At 35.3% G+C, this 21536-nt stretch overlaps 2 protein-coding genes and 1 pseudogene across 3 annotated transcripts; all 3 read left to right on the top strand.

Moving 5' to 3' along the window:
- The first annotated feature begins 7477 nt into the window (after positions 1 to 7477).
- LOC122274294 (uncharacterized protein At4g15545) lies at positions 7478 to 10882 on the top strand. Of its 2 annotated transcripts, none has more exons than XM_043083335.1 (9): positions 7478 to 7851; positions 7968 to 8036; positions 8504 to 8560; positions 8710 to 8779; positions 9426 to 9521; positions 9703 to 9960; positions 10065 to 10107; positions 10458 to 10536; positions 10633 to 10882. In XM_043083335.1, the coding sequence occupies exons 1-9, from the start codon at positions 7573 to 7575 to the stop codon at positions 10723 to 10725; spliced, it is 1044 nt and encodes a 347-aa protein (XP_042939269.1). In that variant the 5' UTR covers positions 7478 to 7572; the 3' UTR covers positions 10726 to 10882. The 2 variants fall into 2 exon arrangements, with proteins under 2 accessions (XP_042939269.1, XP_042939278.1); XM_043083344.1 differs by having other exon boundaries at positions 7482 to 7851; positions 9703 to 9948.
- Positions 10883 to 12606: 1724 nt separating this feature from the next.
- Positions 12607 to 16276, top strand: LOC122274283 (annotated as a pseudogene).
- Positions 16277 to 19358: 3082 nt separating this feature from the next.
- Positions 19359 to 21266, top strand: LOC122302844. The gene is made up of 3 exons (XM_043114283.1): positions 19359 to 19566; positions 20657 to 20750; positions 20847 to 21266. The coding sequence occupies exons 1-3, from the start codon at positions 19385 to 19387 to the stop codon at positions 21063 to 21065; spliced, it is 495 nt and encodes a 164-aa protein (XP_042970217.1). The 5' UTR covers positions 19359 to 19384; the 3' UTR covers positions 21066 to 21266.
- Positions 21267 to 21536: the final 270 nt, after the last annotated feature.

The following is a 21536-nucleotide window of genomic DNA, read 5'->3' as shown; positions in this document are numbered from 1 at the left end:
TTAATAAATAGCAAAAAAATATTTTAATTATAAATTCAAATTTGATTTTTATAAATATTTTTAATTTAAAACATTATTTAAAAAATAAATTTATAAATTAATATGAATTAATGTAAGTAAATTTATGAACTTATTTTTATTAAATTACTTTAAAATTTTAATAATATTAAATAATTATATAAATCTAATATTTAAAAAGAATTAACGAATTTGTGAAACTAATATATATATTTAAATTAGAAAACTCGATTGATCAAACAAAGCCACCTTCGTTAACCCAACCCAACCCAACCCAACCCAACCACAGCTCAAACCAACCCACTAGCCCCACTTTTTTCTCATCCCCCACCCTTATATATTCCCATTTCCCTACTCTCCCGACCCTGCAACACAAACAGGACTCTGTGTTCAGCAGAGCAGTGGCCCGGAGAAACAACTTCCCCCCTTCCTCCCCCAATCTTTCGATTTCTCTTTCTTTCTTCCTTTGTTCGCTTTTGAGGATTCTAAACCATGGGGACGGAGGTTTTACGACCCCAGGACTGCTTGATCGGACGAATCAGAGACCCTCATCCGGTGGTTTTTCATCGCCGGAAAAGTAATTATGGAAACGCTAACACTAGTTATGTCTCTAACTCTAGATCTAGCCGTAAACCGGCTGTCCGGTCCGAGAAACAGGATCACAGAAAACGGTTCGTTACGAGACAGTCGGAGCCGTCGGTCTCGAAGATATCGAGCTCCTCCGACGATTTGAAGCTGGAGAAAAGGAGTCTCTCGATGGAAAATGTGACGATTTTGAGGAGAGGGGAATCGATGGACTCAAAGCTCAAGAGCGAGGCCCTGCGGAAGGAAGACGATGGTCAGGTCCTCCTGGGGACCCAGAGGCTGGGTTCAGAACTTGGAATGGTGCCGATGCAGTTTCGGATCGTGGATCCGGGGTCGCCACCGATGAACAGAAAGTGCGACGTGTACGCTGGGTCGGCGTTCGCGGTCTCACCGGCACCGAGCTCGCTTCCTTTGCCGTCCTTCTCTAAGAAAAAGCTTGTCTCCACACTCGTCGATGACTCCGCCACTCGAGATCTGAGGCGATTGCTCAAGCTCAGTTTGTAAGGTCCATTTCCAAGCAGGTGATGAACCGGGTAACCGGAAACGGACACCCGGATAAGATTTGGATCCGAACGAATTCTCTCTCTTTGTGCCGCGACTTTCGTCTCCGTTAAGTTAATCTCGAGTTTTAGGATCTTAAAACATCCGTGATTTTTTAAAAACGGAAGGTTAATCTGAAAATCGGGAGCATTACGGGGACGAATTAGATAATACCCTCTGTTTGGGTAGTAATCATCGAAATATGGGTAATGTAGTGTCGTAATACTGGAAAAAATATAGAAGGGTTGATTTGTAGTATGGGAAAACAGTATGGGTTAAGAAGCTAAAAGTAGGCTGTGAATGTATGTATCTGGTGTGTTGTGAATTTGTGAGGACTGAGGAGTTACGTTTCCCTTTTGCACTGTAAAATACAATAAACATTAGGGAGATGACTTTTAACTTATGTAGATTTCCTATTTCTCTTGTGAGTTCTCTGTGTTGGAGGTTTAATTCTGGACCTTTTGGTTCTATACTTTGTTGTAATGTTATGGCATGTAAAGATAATGTAATGAATTGAATTCCGTGTTGATAGATCTTCGAATGTCTGACTGAAATGGTTATGTTCTGTTGTTCTTTTATTTTTTTCGCAAAATCTTGTGTTCAATTCATTAACTGCATCGATGTCGGTGGAAATGTCGAAGACTTTTGAAAGTTGGCTATGCCAAAAACTACCAAAAATAGCTTTCTCGTGACGTGTGTTTTTTTATTTATGATTTATGAAAAGCCGTTGTTACCGAGGATATGTTATCTCGTACGTGGTTTACAAGAGAGCGTTCGTGGCTTTTCCGGGTGGGAACGAAAAGGTTACTGTTTACCTAAACTTGTCTCTACCATCGCGTGGCGTGTGGTACCATATGACAGCTATACATCTCGTCCCTATCCAGCCAAAAGTCATTGATGTTTTCTTCTCTATTCTTGGTCAAAAAGTAAAAATAAAAAGAAAAATGATAGCATTATTAATATTATTATTACTTATCTACTATTTTTTTTATAAATTTTTATTTTATTTAATGATTAAGAAAGTGAGTATTAATAAAATTACATATATTTTTATTTTTTTTAATAATTAAGAATGTTAAAAAAATAATAAAAAAATTTAATATACACATGAATTGTAGATGGATAGTAATAGGATAGTAAACCTATCACTACTCAAATAAAAAATTAACACCAATTGGATACATAAATTTTTAAAAGACGAGTTTACTGTTTAGTCTCGGCCGAAAAGATGAGTTTGGTTATGAATTTAATTATTTAAATTTTAAAATTAATTATAATAAATATTTGATAATTTATAATTTTAGAAGCCTCTTTCATTTTCTTTGCTCTTTAACTTTTCATATTTTCGTGTTTGTATCTAATTTATTGTATTCATGTATAATTGTTTATGCGACGACAATAAATTAATCAAATATGAGAATCTTATATTCTCAAATGAATAATAATATTTGACGATCTAAAATGATAAATGTTATAAAGAAGAAAAAATGAATATGTGGTAAATTGAAAAATGTATTATTATGAAAATCTATCTTGGATGCAATTTTTTCAGAACTGAAATCTTCTGACTTTGCTGTGATTTCATGTGCAGTTGTCACGTCTCTTTGGACTCTCGTTTTATTTGAACTCTGTTGTCACTCAGATTCTCTACACCAATGAGTAACTGATCATGTGAAAATATTTTCCTATTAATTCGATTGCGAGGATATGCCATATTATCACTCCAAGATTTTAGACATGCCTTGTCTCATTTGATTTTCACAATTCTCATTATTGTGAGTTGTCAATATACACAACACACCTTTTTGAGAAATGTTAGAAGGATAAAAATAACAAATCTTGATTATGTATAGGTGTGTGATGTAAAGTTTCCATATAAAATTTTAACTTAGACACAAAAGAGATAGATGATACCTAGAAATAATTTTATTTGACAATTTTTACATCGCACACAATTTACATACCAGAATTTGATTTAGAAGATAAATTTTAAAATTTAAATCGTTACGAATCAAATTATGTCATGTGAAAGGTTTGTAGTGTAAAAACTTTCAAATAACACTACTCAAAAATCTAGAAATTCAATCTTAATTTTTTTTTTTTGTATCTTCGGGTGCTCTTTTGGTTGAATATATATTTTTATATTTTTTAATAAATCATGTGGTATTACATGGTGGTGCCACGTCAAAAAAACCATATAAGTAGTAAGTTTCACGAAATAGAAATATTCTTTTCAAATATACTATCAAAATTTTAATTATTTATATATGTGAGTTTAGTTACTATAAATTGCATTACACATGAACATGACGAAATATCTAATCAAATCACGATGGTAAAATTATCAAATGATCAGATGCTAGTTAATAGATGCTATTTTTTTTTTAAATACTTAATATCACTCGAAAAAATGATATAAAATAGGATGACAAGCAGCACTTAAGATACTCTTAATTTCCTTTCAATTTTTTCAAATAGATAGGTAAAAATAATATTTTAATAATATTTTATTCAATTTATAATCTTTATCTTAATTTATTTTTATCTCAAAACAAATGAGACAAGATCGAATCGGCCAAGCCAGATCACTATTTTTAATTTCGTACCGTACCGGTCATTGGTTCAGTATAAAAATTGTACTTGTTTCGTATTAGTCCAAATATCAGCCGATACTTCAGCCTGTACCAGTCTACGTACCAGTTAATATTTCGACCTTTATTTTTTATTTATTTATTTAAACTACAAACTCATTTTTTAACCCTCAATTCAGGCCAGACTATTTATAATTTATATATATTTATGTATAATTTATTCATATATAGATTATTATTTTAAAATATAATTAATATATATTTATATATATAATTTATTCATATATCGATTACTTTAAAATGATATCAATATCGAAATATTTTATTTCAATACTTTGACCAGTACGATATATTATATTGTATTCAAAATATTGGGCAGATAAATACTTTTAACCGATAACTTACTGAAATCTTAAAAGAATGAGTAAATTGAAACCTACTTTACAACTTAAAAGTCAAAATGACGAACTTTAGATTATATTTGGAGTCCAAACTTCCCTTCAAAGTATTACTTGGAAATTGAGAGATTCCCTTCAAAGTATTACTTGGAAATTGAGAGATGATATTTTCTTCTTCCTCCTCCCCCACATACAGCGTTGAAAACTTCTCATCAAATTGTTTTACACCAACTTAAAAAAAAAAATTAAATAAATAAAAATATATCGTGATAATGTCTCCCTTTGACTCAATCAAGGAAGATGGGCTCGGAATTATTATGATTTTCTTATTATTTTTCCACGTATTCTATAATAAATGCAATAAAACTTTTATATGGAGCACCTCACACCTACCAATTACCTCTCTAATTTAATTTGAATCAGTCCCATCAGCGACCAGCCTGTTCCAGACAGGACCGATCTAAGCATCAATGCAATGTATTCAGCAAGGCATTCAGCCTTTGTTCGCGAGTCCTTCGACACCTACCGAATCTCTTTCTGCTAGGTATTCACCAATCTTTCATACTTCATAATTAACACCTCCTAAATGATTTTGAGTACTTTAAAATATTTTTATAATATAATATTATATATAATTTTAAAATGTGTAAATTTATAACTGTATTTAATTTAATTACGAGTACGAATGATATGGCGCTTCAATCTTATTTTAATATATAATTTAATTAAAAACTTTTTTATTTATTTAAACATTGATTCTAATTAACAAGATGTCTTGTAATAACACAAGAGTATCACGTATCCGTGTGGAGACTAGCATTGAGAAAAGTCTTGGTCAGCTGTACGTGTTTTACATAATGCAGGCCAAAACAACCCTACATCGACTATATAATCCAGAATTGTCCCACCAAACATTTACGACAACCGAAGGAATTTAATCTTGGAATCAAGCTGCCGAAGTCCAGAGATCATTCATGCACCAAAAACTAATTAATTTATAAAATATTCTATTTAATTACCAATAATTTAAACTTATGGTCGGATCTGAATCATGAGAACATATATATATATAAAATATACGACTTTATCATCTCAAGTTTGAACAAAGCAAATCATTTGTTGTTCACATGTTATTGTCCTTAGGATTATGATTTTTAGAGGAGAAATAATTTGTGCAGTCGGCAAATGCAGTTGGCGTGCAGTCGCTTTGAAAAAAATAAATTAATATGGGATTTATATGAAAAAAAAAATTATTTTTATAACTTTTTTTTATTCATTCTGTACAATCATGAAAAAAAATATTTTTATAATTTTTTTTATTTATTCCGTACAGCCGACTGCGTCTAGTAAAGTCCTTTTTAGAGATAGTTTAGATTGAGAAATCATCTCATTTTATCATTATAAATTTTTTAATTTGTATCCAAAATATAATAAACAATTCGACTTTTTTAAATTTCAAAATAATAATAATATTAAAAATAACAATATTTTATTTAACTTATAACTTTCAGATAAAATCATCTTATCGCATCTCACTATCCAAACAATCGAATGTTCATTCTAAATTTCTAAGGGCAACCCGAACTTGGACTCCTAATATTAATTTGAACCATCTAAAATGAGTTTAACTAAGTGAGACTCAGTAGTTTGAACCATCTGCTCATTTTGGATTGAAGAATTATATTCTCAAGTTGGTGTATAGAACATAGTGATGTGAAAGCTGTACTCTAAATACTACTTGAGAATATAATAACTCTTTGAAATTACTATCCTGGCCCTAGTAGCTTATAAGTATAAAAAGTTTTTTTGGTATTTTTGTTTTTTCATTTTGAAGGGAAAAAAAGGGCAACTTTGGCGTTTGAGAAATCTTGAGTGAGAGGAGTCCAGCTTGATACCATTAGGCTGCTCAATTCAAATCAATGATTCCCCCAACTCCTTTCTAATAATAATTAATGAGAAAAATAATTATAATTATATTAAAAAAAAAATAGTGAGTGGAACTTGTTTTCTGTCCTCACTGGATTCCTCAATAATATTGTTTCAAGTAGGAAGAAAATAAAGGGGAAATGGGAACAAATCCAAGAAGCTTTTAAAAAAACGTGGGGTCAAATGCAAGAAGTGAATTGCAAGGAAGCAATAATGCTCTCTGTCTCCTGTCGACATCTTTTATAAAAATAGTGCCTTGGGAAGGGGTAGAGGAAACATCTTCCTACATAAATGAAAAGAAAACAAAAGCCAAAGTGTCATTGAGCCTCTTTATGCTAATATCTTTGGAGATGCCTTGGTCACCCTGGGGGGAATCTCAGTTTGTGTTGCAGAATCACCCATCAATGCTGACCTGCTACGTGGCATGCATTTTGTGAGCCTTATTACAAGTTCATAACTATGCCCCCAGGCCCCAATCCATGTGCTGATGCTGCTGTATCTGTGGTCATGAGTTGAGTCCCTTCATTCTTTCATTACAGGCTTCACACCCATATTTGTTTTTTTGTTTGTTTTTGTTGTTGCGATGAGTCTGCTGAATCCATAAGGGGACATGTTTTTTTAACAAAACTTGCTCGCCATATGGAGTATGCTATGAACTAAGATGATGGTGAATCCTATGAAACAACCCAACATTAGAATGTAAGATGCAAAATTAAGACTGTGATAACTCAGGTTTAGCTAACTATAGATTGATTCCCCAGATAAGCAACCCACGCTTTGTTATCTGAGCATACAACTTGGAATTTCCAATTGCATAAGAGAAATAATGTGTACAAAGTGTATAAATTTTACACTTTATTTAAAAAAAAGAAGTAAATCTCGAACTTATATTAAAAAAAAAAAAACTTGCAATAATGCGTCATACTATTTTTTAAAAAGAGTTTACGAGACTTAAACATTCTAAAACTATATTAATCATTGCTCTTTTCAATCTCATCAAAATCTAGCCAAACATAAGCAGTCGGAAAGTAGAAGAACTGCATGAAGCATGCTAATACCATATGAAAAAAAAGTATAAAACCAAACTTTGTTATTGGGCCCAAACTTATAACCTTATTCTTGGACATCCATAAAAGCTAGGTCCATCTGGCTTAACCCATCCCATGCCTAAAAACATCATCTTCAACCCATTTGACTATGTTTTTATTTTTTATTATTTTATTTAAAGGAGAATAGTGAAAAGGCACACGCGTGAGGAAACACTCATAATGGACAACTAGTGCGTGCCGTTTGTCTCTTCCAAACGTTTTATCCGTTCGCAAGCTTTCCTATTCGAAACCACACATTTTCCCGTGACATTAAAAGCACACAGTCTCATCTTTATGTCGTTACCTATCCAATCAGTCCTCTACATTTGTCCTTTTTTATTGGGGGAAATGACGAAATCCATGTGAGGAAATAATAAGAAAATCGAAAACCCCGCAGAGAGAGAGAGAGAGAGGGAGAGGGGAGAGATGCTAGCGAAGGAACCGAGTGGCTCCAACTTCGACCTTCCCGAGGAGGTGTTGGAAATCCTGCCGTCAGATCCTTTCGAGCAGCTCGATGTGGCCCGCAAAATCACCTCCATTGCCCTTTCCACACGCGTCTCCGCTCTCGAATCTGAGTCCTCCTCCCTCCGCTCCCAACTCGCCGACAAGGACCAGCTCATCGCCCAACTCCAGGCCCAGGTTGAGTCCCTCGACGCCTCCCTCTCCGATTCCACCGATAAACTCGCTCTCGCTGACAAGGAAAAGGTCCGAACAGCGCCCCCCCCACCCAAAGCCTCGAATCCCGCTCAATTCATTTCTTGTTTGGTTTAAAAAAACCCGTTTAAGTTCGTTCATATTTCGGGTGTTCGTATTTGACGCAGGAGAGCTTGCTAAAACAGAACGCTTCGCTGTCCAGCACCGTGAAGAGGCTTAACCGAGATGTCTCCAAGGTACTGCCAATTCTTTCCACCAACGGCTACATTTTTCTGAGTTATCGGTTGTTTTCAATCCGTTGAATTATTAATTTGCCGCGTAGTGTGATGCACTGAGTGAAATTGATTGGTAATTTAAATGCTCAATAACGTTTTGTTGAGAGTGGCGGCGGGAGAAAAAAAAAATACGAATTGACGAAAACTTGAAACAATCTTCTATTGCAATAATCTTATTCTGTTCATTAGATTTTAAAGCTTAATCGGTTTATCTTTTGTGAGGATCTCAGAGAGAGAGAGAGAGAGCGAGCGTTAAGTGTTTTTTTTTTTTTTCTATGCATGCATTAATGTATGTATGTGCACACGAACGCATCAGCTAACGAGGTGTTTAGAGCTCTTTGAGCTCCTGAGTTTATACAACTGAATTGAGTGTAAAATCGGGTTTATGGTTGGAGCTCTCATGGTCGTACTGTATTGGGTGTGTGCAGTTGGAGGTCTTCAAGAAGACACTCATGCAATCGCTTCAAGAGGATGATGACAATTCTGTGAGTTATCTTCTGTCAGCATTCCTCAAAAGTTCGGGTCTAGCCCAATGTGGCAGTCTCATGAAAAAAAATATATTGCGAGCACAATACTAGCTGTACGTGTTGGTATATTCTGGCTTGTGCCATTACTGAATCTGGTTTTACCGCAGGCAGGGGCTCCAGAGGTTGCTGCTAAGATACAAAGCCAGTCAAGTATTTCTTCAGCATCGCAGACTGGAGGTCCTCTACTTCTGTTTTCATGTTGTTCTACCTAGGTGGATTCTGGGTGTCTATTTGCATTCAAAATTGATAAATATCCCAATAGTGGATCCGCTTGTGCATGGAAATGAAACTGCTGACTAATGGATATTTATTCTTAATCCCTGCTGAGGAAAATTTTTGGGCCCGATTAGAACATATTATCTCACTTTTGGCCTTCTATGGTGAAGTGGCAAGAGCCTTTTTCAGTAGTGTGAGGCCGGGATCAATCAGTGAGCGGGGGTTTTGGGGGTGGGAAGGGCTACCTGTACAATAGTATTGCCATCTTCTCTAAAGAAAATTTGAAAAACGAATGTATTAGCTCCTTAACAGCCATATGTTTCTGGGATTCCCTTGGAAAAATCTACCTCATCTCTTTTGACAGTAGGAAAGAAATTTGGAATTTACTTGTTAATTGATCCGTATAACATTTGAATATGCTCTGAACATTATACACTTTTCTCTTGGTTAAAATGCTTTTCTCATAAAACTTGCCCCAATTATTTCCATCCTAATATTTGACAATGACCTGTCGAACATTCTTAAAGTGAAGCTTTGGTCCAATTTTTTTTGTATCATTTTACCAATACAACCACTAATCTGAAAGAGGTTGTCTATTTTGTTTCAGATGATGATGCTGCAGTTTCATATTCTAGATACTCTTCATTCCGCAGTCAGATGTCTGAAATAGGAAATTCACAAGCAGAGGAAAGTGAGCCTGATGGTATGAGCGTATTATTAATTAGGACTACGTTAGATCACATTTCTTCCCTTAGGCAATTGGAATATGTGTCTTGCACAAGTTAATCCCTGTAGGCCATATGTTGTATTGCTTATGGACTCAAAATCCTGTAACTGAGTATGTCATTTATAACCTTAGTTCTGTTTCTTGCCAATCTGTGCAGCATCAAGACCTCGCATATCACATGGCTTCCTGTTAGCATCCCAAACTGTCACACCCCGGCTTACTCCTTCAGGTTCTCCTCCGAGCCTATCTGCATCGGTGTCCCCGACAAGAACATCTTTACCTGTGTCCCCGAGGCGACATTCAATTTCATTTGCTGGATCAAGAGGAATGTTTGATGACAGGTCTTCAGCGTATTCTTCTATGCACTCAAGCCCTCATGGCTCCTTGTCAGGCTCTGACACAGGTTTGCAAAGTGGTTAGCTCTTACATATTTATGCACTTGGACAAGTAGATTGCTCATGAAAACTGATTATATGGTCTAAAACCCATTTCATTAGTCTGTGTCTTGATATGTTTCAGGACGAACACGGGTTGATGGGAAAGAATTCTTCCGCCAAGTCAGGTAAAACATGGAGTTTTGAGATCAAGAATGATAGAACTAACTATTTTTGAAACATTTATGTACTACTAAATTATGCAAAAATAAAGCTTGTATACTCCATACGCCCAGTCCTTTTGTAACCCAAAGCTATTATTTTATTTGCTATCTCGAATCATTCATGCCACTGCCGAATTTAAGTCCAAATAATTGTTCCTCCTTTCCCATCATGCATTATTTTTTTATATAGTTAATCTGAGCAATTTTAACAGCTCTGGAACCATATTTTTTAATTTTTGCACGTGATCATAATTTGGTTATTGGCTTCTCAGATGAAGCAGCTTTTCATCTGATCCCATCTCTTTTGTCATCAGGAGCCGTCTGTCTTATGAGCAGTTTGGTGCCTTTCTAGCAAATGTTAAGGAGTTGAATTCCCACAAGCAAACAAAAGAGGTATAACCAACAACCCCACCCCCCACCCCCCAAATCCCCTGCTTTTAACAGTTCTTGTAGTTTTCAGCATCCAATTATGCATCTGAAATGTTTCAGGAGACTCTACGGAAGGCCGATGAGATTTTTGGCCCAGAGAACAGGGACCTATATACGATATTCGAGGGACTGATCACTCGCAATGTTCACTGATATTGCATAGCCGGGACTGTGATAACAATTTGTTAGCATTGTGTTTATTTCTATAGAGTTTCTTGAGCAGTTCCCACCATACATTAGATAGACTCTAGTGCAAAGTGTAATGAAACTATTCTTTAAACTCCTGTTCAATTTGATATCAGGTTTTGAATTTGCATGTTGATTGATGAAATATGACCTCTTCTGAAACTTGAGTAGCCTAGGATGTTGTCCTTTTGGTCATTTACAAGGAAGAGCACACATCAAGTGAACTAAAGTACTAATAATAAACAATCTGCATCCTTGAGATGGCTTGCTTGATAGCTCTTGCTTGGAAGTTGGGGAGTAAATAACTCAAATTGGATCCTGATTATTAGATAGCACTAAATTTTTCCATGAAACCACGTGGGCTAGACAGAACTGAAACCCCAGCTGTAGCAAGTTAAACATAGTGAAGTCTGACCTTCAAGTTAGGCTTTTTGACGGCTTCAAGGAAGGCAGGCATTTTGGCAATGCACTTGCTTCTCCATAATGGGTGTTTCGGTGTGCATAATCCGACACAGTCGAGAAAGAAACGATTTTCGTAGATATGATATCTGGGATTGCTGGTGTAAACTGTAAGTGAAGATTATTTATCAAACACCAATGGCTCAGGTGTTGGCTAAAATGATTAAAAAGCAAAGGGAAAAAAAACATGTTTCGGACCATAAATTTCTCTGTCCGTAAATAATCCAGACTTGACTTCAAAATTGGTAGCTTGTTTAGATTCATATACATACTTGGGAATAAAACCAAGTGTAACTAGTTTGTATTCACAACTCTTTTCAATCCATCTAATTTCATCTAATCATTACTACTTTTTCAAAATTTCACATAAAATAAAATAAACAATTCAAAAATTTTAAATTTCAAAATAAAAATAATATTAAAAATATATATTATAACAATATTTTATTTAACTTTCATTTCAACTCATTTCATCTCATCTGTGAAAACAAAAGAGGTTTTAGTTTGCCGTCTTTAAAGCTTGATTATTAAGCAAATCAAATTTCAAACGCGATCATACCGTTGATCTAGTATGGAGGACTTGGGATGAATTATTATAGATTTATAGAGATCGAAGATCATAAGAACACTAAGCCAATTCCCTTGCATCTCTAAAGTTTGGCTAAGTATCAATTAAATGGTCTATATTAGAGTAGTCAAAATGAGCAAGCTCTACATATGAGTTAGAGTACCACTAAAATTTTCTTCAAATTTGGAGATATATTGTTCATTTTCAAAAGAATTATTTTATTCTAAAAATATACACCAACTGCACATTGGGACATTGCGCATTTTCTTGCTATTTGGTTGGGCCTTTCACATTGGGATACTAGATAAAATATTGAGTTATTAAATTATTAATTAACATATAGTTAGTGTAATTGTAAAATATGAAAAAAATATATATTTTTTTAAAAGATAATATTATATTATTATTTTGACTAATTTAATGTGAGATTATATTTTAAATGGTTTTAGTTTTATGTAAAATGTATACTTTTTAACTTTTTAGAGATGATTTTGATCAAACCAAGATCAATGCTGTAAGTTACAATATTTATGATTTTAACTTGATGTCTTTTGTTTGATATTTTACTCGAGAGTACGTGCATGGTTTACCCGCCTCCAAGAATATCGCACGGAATATGTTTTGTGTATGTATGATGTATCCCCTTTTCCACGTTTCAGTTTGATTTTAAAAACAAACTAAAAAGAAATAAATGGAGATTGGATTAAGAAGGAACAATCACAAAGAAAGCCTATTTTCCAGCATGAATATTCGGGGAGAAGTCAAAATAAATATTGGATGTCAGAAAAAGCAAAGAAAACTCAGTTCATGCCAGCCGCTACTTTCAATCTCTCTCTCCCTCTCTATCTGTGGCTGTGGCTGTGTCTGTGTCTCTTTCCTTTCATTCTGTGTCTCTTTCCTTTCATTCGCCTTTGTGTTTTGGCTTCTGAGGCCTCTCTCTGGATTGGCCACCTCTTGTACTTCATGGAAAATGTCGGAGAACCTTTGGCTTCTTCAAGGTATTTTCTGAGCCTTCTATTTAGCTTTTAGTCTCTGGGTTTGTTTCTTTTCCGTGCGGTAATGTTGTAACGGTTACGCTGCATTGATCCCTTCATTTCTTTTTTATGCTACGATGTCTTTATTTCCAACCTCTTGGTTAGTGACTACATTGAGTTTCTCTTATTACTCATATCTATCGTATTCGGTTACGCAATATTTTATAAACAGCGGGAGGGGAATGATATTGTCAATTTCTTTGCAACGTCAATGGAAAGCAGAAGGTATTCCATGATGCTTCATCTGCTCGTGAAAACAACGGAAAAAGACAATGAAAAAACTTGAAGAAGTTTTCTATATTCTGGGTTTTGCTAACATAAGTCAAAGCCTTGCGAACAGAACGGACATGTCTACATTGTTGCTTTTGCGTCCTGTCCGTTCCTCTTCTGCGATAAATGATGTTTCAGTTCAGTTGTCTATGCTCATTAATCACACGTTGATATTAGTTTGAGTGTTCCTTTTTTGGAGAACTTTTGGTCCTTTCATGTGTGTGTCCCCTTTGTTTGAATTTACTCTTAAGTAGCTCTTTTGGGTGTTGTCATATTCTGTGTTGTTTCTTGATCCTTGAGGACTATATGGACAGCAATGGTTCCCGCAACATTTCCGTGGACAATGAGGAAGGGAAGGCCAATCCTTCTGGAGGCAGACGTTTGCGACTTGGGTTCTCTGACTCCTTCTCAAGTCTTGGTAAATTGCCCATCTTTATTTTGTCCTTTAGACACCATGATCTCAACTATCAAGTATAATTTAATGCCGGTATTGTTTCATATGGACTTGAGTTAAATAGATGTGGAGGAGGCCATGTACGAGTCCTCTCCAAGAGGAGCTCTTGAGTACGGCTGCTCAACAAGCTTAGAATCTGAAACAGCTTCCAAAGCCAGTACTTCAGAGTCAGGAGGCCAACAAGATTCAAGAGCCACTAAAAACTGGCGTGGCTTCCTTTCTATGTTGAAGAAAAGACCCCACGTGCGCTTTCAGACCTTCCCTTCGCTAAGAAGCGTCGCAAAGCTTACCAGGAGGAAAAGCAAAAGAATTGTAGAAGGGATGGTTCCGGCTCTGGATACTCCAGTTCCTATAGATGGTGAAATTTGCTGCTTCAAGTCTTCCTGGAAGAACTTCACTCTCTCAGAGCTCCAAGCCGCAACCAACAACTTCAGCCATGGTCTGTGGTTCCTTTCTTCAGAATATAATCTATGGTTCAATTGTGAAACTAACGTTTTAACTGAACTGATGATAATAATAAAAAAGAAAAAAAAAAAGAAAAAAAAAATTTCTAAATGTAATTTTAGCTGTGTGTTGCTAGGCTGATAAACATCTTATGTTTCTGCTTGATGAAGAGAATTTGATTGGTGAGGGAGGCTATGCTGAAGTTTACAGGGGTGAATTGGAAGATGGGCAGCTTGTTGCAGTCAAAAGGCTGAACAGAGGAACCCAAGAAGATATGACCGATGATTTCCTGTCAGAGCTTGGGATTATGGTCCATGTTGACCACCCCAATGTTGCCAAATTGATTGGATATGTGGTTGACGGGGGGATGCACATCGTTCTTGAATTGTCTCCCCATGGAAGCCTAGCGTCTATGCTTTATGGTTTGTTTATAATTATGAAGCTATGTATTTTCAAATCCTCTCAAGTATCCAAACATTAAAATTCATCAGCTCATTAAAATTCATCAGCTTCTTTCATTTTGTGACGTTTTGTCAGGCCCGAGGGAGAAACTGGATTGGGGCATCAGATATAAGGTTGCTTTAGGGACTGCTGAAGGCATTCTGTATCTTCATGAGGGATGTCAAAGGAGAATTATCCACAAAGATATCAAGGCTTCTAACATATTGCTTGCAGAGGATTTTGAGCCTCAGGTAATTTTATAATCTGAGGATAACTGAATGATAACAAGTTCTTTTATAGTTTTTTTTATACGATTAAACATTATCTATTAGAAAATTACATTAATGCACTTACCTGAAAGGAATCCAGTTTCTGTCATTCTGAATGAATACATCAACTTTGGCAAACTAGGCTAAAGTATTAGTGGTTTTTGCACGAGTGTTGAAAAATTGTCTGATTTTCAGTTAGGCGGATAGAATGGAGTACTCATGTGCCCCATATGATAATTGAATGCTGTAAAACTCTAACAGGACCTTCATATTGCTTGTTTGAGACTTCATAGTTTTATTTGCAACTTCAAATTATTTGGTCCAGATTTCTGATTTCGGGCTTGCAAAGTGGCTACCTGATCAATGGACTCACCATGTTGTATCAAATTTTGAAGGCACATTCGGGTTTGTAAATCCCAAATTCTTCATGGTTTCTCATTCTTTGAAAGCATGCTTTCCAACTATCTGACATCCTTCTCCAACTCCCCCCACCCCCCCCGCCCCACCCCCCCCCAACAAAAAAAAAAACCAATGACAGCTACCTTCCTCCTGAGTACTTCATGCATGGCGTTGTAGATGAGAAGACTGATGTCTATGCTCATGGGGTACTGCTGTTAGAGCTCATCACAGGACGGAAAGCTCTGGATGGCTCACAGCAAAGCCTTGTGATGTGGGTATGTTTCCTTCTGAGACACTTCCATTTATTATCGAAAGTACATGGTGGAGGAATACTACTGACAATTCAAGCTGTGTTGAACATTATGATGCAGGCCAAACCTTTGCTCTCTAAGAACAATATCAAGGATCTCGTCGATCCATGTCTTGCTGATTCCTATGACTCAGAACAGATGAGTCGTATGATCTTGACAGCTTCTTTGTGTATACATCATTCTTCAACGCATCGTCCCAAAATGAGCCAGGCAAGTAATCTTTTTAAGTTGATTTTTTCCCCAGTAATTGCTTAGTCAGCTAGACCCTTATGTCAGTGATCTTTCCAAGCTAGACCAGAAACTAAATACCTAACCCCTCACTACTTTCCCTATACACATGAAAACAAAAGAACATTGTCCAGAACTGATCATAACATGCTGCAAAGTGTTTCACAAGGCTCTTGTCCCTACAAGGAATCTAATTTAGCCAATGCATAACAAGCGAAGAATGGTGAAGTTGATGACAAATTAAAAGTCTCGGAATCAAACATTATATATAAGCTGCTGACTGATTGAACTACTTGGTTCGATGCAGGTTGTAAAGATTCTGAAAGGCGAGGACAGCGCTTTAAAGGTCGTAAAACAATGCCAACAGCCTAGACTTCGAAGGGCATACTCTGGGAGCTGTTTGATGCAGAAGAGTATAACTCAACCAAGTGTTTAACTGATCTGGATCTTCATATGAACATTGTTTTGGGGAACTAATATCCAGTTAAAACTCATTTGTTGAATTTGATCCAATGTAAAGAGCGCAAAAACAGTTTGGAAGAAGGAAAATAATATGGACTGAAAAGAGAAAACCGGCCAGCAGAATCTGATATATATATATATATATTTGAGAAATGATATTTGCAGTCGTGGTTGTGCAAGCGGCGTGCAGTCGTTTTGAAAAAAATGAATTAATATAAGACCCACATGAAAAAAAAAAACTAATTTTTTAATCGTGGACCTCACTCTTTTTCAAAGCGATTGGCGGCGTTTGCAATTCCACGACTGTATGTAACATTGCTCTATATATTTTAAATAACTTGCAAATGTATGGCGAGGGTAACGACAATATAGTTAAATACTTCAATTTTAAACTTTATACTTTCCAGGCTTTTAGCTTTGATAATCAGTCTAAATGCCTCATCCTCACCAAAGAAGGTTTGCCACATGTCATGTAAAAAATATCATGGATCAACGAGGGTTAATTATTAATGATGGTTAGATGGGATCGATTTGTAACGGTAGTTTAAGAGATGAGGGATTTATTTAATCAAAATTAAAAGTTTGAGGAGGAGTAAATTAAGTATCTTATAAAAAGTAAAGATCGATCAATATTCGCAGTTGTCGATATATATTCTCATTTTGAGGCGATCGATTAATATCTATCTGATCAAAACTCACTTTAACGTGCTAATTAAGGCTAGGCTTAGCATTAATTAGTGACTTGATTAATATAATATAAGCTATCTCCTTCGTAACGGGATTCAATAATGATGCATTATATACCAATACCAATCAAGTTTTTTTGGCAACATTTAACTCCAAAGCTAGGTCGGCACCAGAATTACCCAAAAACCTACACACCGTCGGTGGATACGTGATGAATCGGACTCAGATCATCAGTGTCGACACACCCTGATCAGAGAGCCACCCAACACTCTCCATACATATTTACTTTCTTCCCAGGAAATTTCTATTTTCCCATTAAATAATCTCTCTCTCTCTCTCTCTACGTACTGTGATCCAACGTCGTCAAAGCAAGACTCATGTCAAACGTTGGGCCTCTTCCGGTCAGTATGTTGGTTTAGTTGTAAAGTTGGTTAGTTGTCTTGCGCATGCATACTAGAGTCATATGATGTACATAAACTACTGCAGTAGCATATGTATATATATATATATATATAACGTCTTTCATTTTCAGTATATTTTTATGATCTGATCCTCTCTCGGCAATCTCTCCCTCCGGCCAACTCCTTAATTAATTTATTTGACAACAATTGTATTTGAAACGGCATGCAACAGTAAATGGATGATCGTGATTCCTTGAAAGTTTCTGACCAACTCAACTAATTAATTGTAGATCTTAAAATTGCACTTGTATTAATTAGAAGATAATCAAATGATTATTAATTACTTATTACTTATCGAACTAATTACTAATCCCTCATATAATAGGATCGAACTAATAAAACAAAATTCTTAAAAGTTTGGGACTTTGGTTTAAATATTTTTTTAAAAATACAAAGGTTATAATCTTAAAAGTTTCATATTTAGTAAATGATATTTGCAATCTTAGTTGGATGTGCAAGTTTCGTATAATACTCCCTCTAAAAAAATTGGATAAATCTATGATCTATAAAAAAAAAATTATTTTTTAATGATGAATCTTATTTTTTTTAAAGGAGTGCATAGTCTAAATAAGTATGAGGGACTTGCTTACCCTATATCTATATCTAACATTACCCTCATGCCATTCCACATGCTTTTGATGTCTCATCATATTCATGCGTGAATATTAGGTATACTGTCTAGTGCAGCCATCTAAACTGCCCTAACTACTTAACCCTATTTTACGAACCATCAAAAGAGCATCATATATAAATAATATATATATATATCAGAGGCATGAGGTAAAAAGGAAAAAGGGACCCTGTAGGGCCTGTAAAGTGGCCCTCTCATTTCCTTTTGATATAAACAGTGCAGACCAAAAGTGGTTGTGTAGAGCCCCATAATTTAGATGCTTAGTTTACACAGATGATGTCAAAGGTGAAGCACTTCACATCAGTTATTGTCATCATCCTCTGATCATATGAATCCCCAACAGCAACTGAAAATTTCTGAATCTAAAAGAGCTAGCCAGCCAGCAGTCCAAAAGCACTCTGTGGTGAAGTAAATCTCTTTATTTTATTATTGATGAAACTTAATATTTGGAATTCAAAGGGAACCAATTACCTCGATCTGTATAGGTGGAGCTAGCAAGAGTGCGTGCAACTGATATCTACACATAAAATAAGAACTGAAACTTACATCCAACATTATTAATGCAATCTTATTTCAAGATACATTCTTTAGAAAAACAGAGAAATAGTAAAGTGATTACTGCCTCCAATTACACCTCATATAGACAACCAAAAAACGAAAGAAAAATTCAATCATCCTATCTTATTACAATTAGACATTTCATATTTTTTGTTTCATTTTTGCGATGGAAGTATCACATTACAAATTTGTGACAAATTTTTGCAACGAGGTTACTTTCGTTGGTAATCATAGATTTTCCATTTACAACGAAATAACTATCATTAATTGGTGATAATTTGTTATTTTTTTTTTTATATGCATTTGTTATTTGCAACGGATTGAAAATCGTGGCTAATTGAGGAAATGCTTTTTGCAACGAACATATATCGTTGGTAATATGTATTTGTTATTTTTGGCAATAATATGTATTTGTTATTTTCATGGGATTGCAAATTATTGCTAATTGAGGAAATATTTTTTACAACGAACATAGACCGTTTTTTGTATTATTTGTAACGGATTGCAAAATCGTCACTAATCGAGAAAATATTTTTTTTCAATGAAAAAATGACTTGTTGGTAATATATAGTTATTATTTGCAACGGATTGAAAATTGTTGCTAATAGTTTCTTTAACGAAAAATGACTCGTTAGTAATATATTTTCTCTTTGCAAAAAAATTATATAATTGTAATTATTGGCCGTTGCAAAAAAAAAAATTATTTCAATCCGTTGCAATATTTCGTCATAATTGCAATTATGGGCCGTTGCAAAAAAAAAATTATTACTAGCAAGGAAAAGAATTTTTGTTGCAAACAGTAGTTACAGTTCTTCTATATACCACCGGGGTTGCGCCCCCGGTGCGTCCTCGGCTGACGTGGTTATTGCCACGTCAGTTAACTTATTTATATATTAAAAAAAAAAAAAAAAAAAAACAACAACAACGGACGAAGCGGGAATTAAAATGAAATGGGTTTCCATTTTCAATTTCGCGTGGGTTTCATTTTTGTGCCTAAACCACTGCCGAGTTTGTTCTTCTCCTTGTCCGTAACACGCCGTCGTGGGACAGTCCACATCTTTGAGTCACAGTCGTCGTCGTGGGTGAGAGAGCTACTGGGTGGAGTCGTTGTTGCAGGGGAGAGAGCGATAAGGTATATTATCCTTAGATCCAGTAGCTAGATCTGCTAATTATTTTTGTTTGGGTTTCCATTTTCGTGCCTGAACAGGAATTTTTGATATATTTATGTGTTAGCTTGCACAAAATTACTTTGTCCATATGTTATGTCCTTATTCTTCACGAGGTACCTCACTGTCTGCACTTTGAAACTTTGGCGCTCCGAGACATTTGTGCAATAGAACTCCTTTGTAAGGTCTTTGTCTTTTAGATATGGTAATTTTGGTGTACCGTATGTCTTGCTAGTAGAGAAGTGCTACTGAGCCCCGTACGTACTGACCCTTTCGAAAATCCTTTGCATATTGAAGTACTTTCTGTTTATGGATCTCTTTCTGCATCTAGTGCACCACGGGGGCTCATGTTCACATCAAATATATTACCAACTAACCCAAGTTTGTCAATGTCTAAAATATCAACAAGAGTGCTTTTTACATTCTAGATCTGGACTAACATTTGTTGAATTTATTTGTCTCATGTTGAGTGTCTGCAGACTGCAGCTTTGAACTCCATGATTGTTTGGACCAAAGTTGATAGGGATTGATAATTTCACATACAATTTTATGTATGCAGGGTACACACCCTTGGGCATTAAAATCAAATTTTTATAAAAGAATAGGGTTGCTTGAAATGATTTATTTGGTTTTACATAATATCTGAAGGCAAACCCAAAATTAGAGAGCTTGGTTCATTAAAACATTTCATTTCGTGTGGCATTTCTAAATATCCTGTTTTGCTTGGAAGTGACACTCCAACTGATTGTAGCCTAAAAGTTACTTAAAGCACATTTGTAAGTTGTAAGTGGTGATTAGGAATTTATGGGATGGGGTAGATATTAGATTCCAAAAATTCAACACTCAAAAAAATTAACTTGAATGAAAATTTGCATTAAACCTATGTACTGTTCAAATTTGAGAAATTTTACGAGTTAATTAAAAATTATCAATCAACATTGCTTCTCACATTGCTTCTAATTTATTATTGTGGTTATAATACTCCTATATTTATTTGAAGGAATATCTATATCTGCTGTATTTCTTTGCTCCCTTATTTGCATTTTTACTCTTTAGATCCAGTATTTGCATTTGGCTCCCTCTCAGCATGGGAAACGGGAAAGAACACGCATCTACATTAACACCATGTAACTCAAATCCCCTATCCGCGGTATGTTCTATAGTTTAATTTATCATTAACATTAAGATGTGTTGAGTTGATATATATTTCCAAAATTATTCAATAACTTTATCCAATATGATGTAGGACATACCATCAACCTGTCCAGAAAGCCCAAATTACATGCACCCTTACTATGGAGAAGTGCCTGCGTGGTCACCGGGATTTATGCCAAATGCTGGTTACCCATTTCCACATAACACGGAAACTCCAATTGAAGTGCCATGTACATCCTCTGCAGTTGAAGAAATTAATGAGCATAGACCAAATCCACAAGAATGGGATGGATGGATCACAACTGCATGAATGATTTTTGTGGCTTGAATGGGTTTTTGTCTACTTTTAATGTATTTTTTAAGACTTTAATGTATTTTTTTGGAATTTAATGTTATTTATGTTGCTTGTATGTAATCCAGAGATTTTTTTATGGATTTAAGGAATTTATTTGTGGATTTAATGGATTTTTGGTGGATTTGTGGATTTAATGGATTTTCATCTGCAAGCTAATGACATGACATCATAATTTTGTGCCTTTGGAAGTGACTTGTTTGTTTCAGCTCAGGAAGTGAATCAGGCATTACTAATTTCATATGCATATCATCAGGAAGCAATTGTTGAAAAATGCAATATTTCACAGCTGACTTTATACTTTACCGTGCCTGTGATGCACTGCAGAATCCTGGGTAATTTTACCGTGCCTTTCATTCCATGCAAAAATCCCATGGCTTAATCATTATGCATAAAAAGTTTGAGTATTTCAGCTTTTAACTTGCTTTA

This window comes from Carya illinoinensis, chromosome 1 (assembly GCF_018687715.1).
Source record: "Carya illinoinensis cultivar Pawnee chromosome 1, C.illinoinensisPawnee_v1, whole genome shotgun sequence".
NCBI classification, from domain to species: Eukaryota; Viridiplantae; Streptophyta; class Magnoliopsida; order Fagales; family Juglandaceae; genus Carya; species Carya illinoinensis.
The sequence above is the reverse complement of the archived record's forward strand: the minus strand, read 5'-3'. Positions and strand labels throughout refer to the sequence as shown.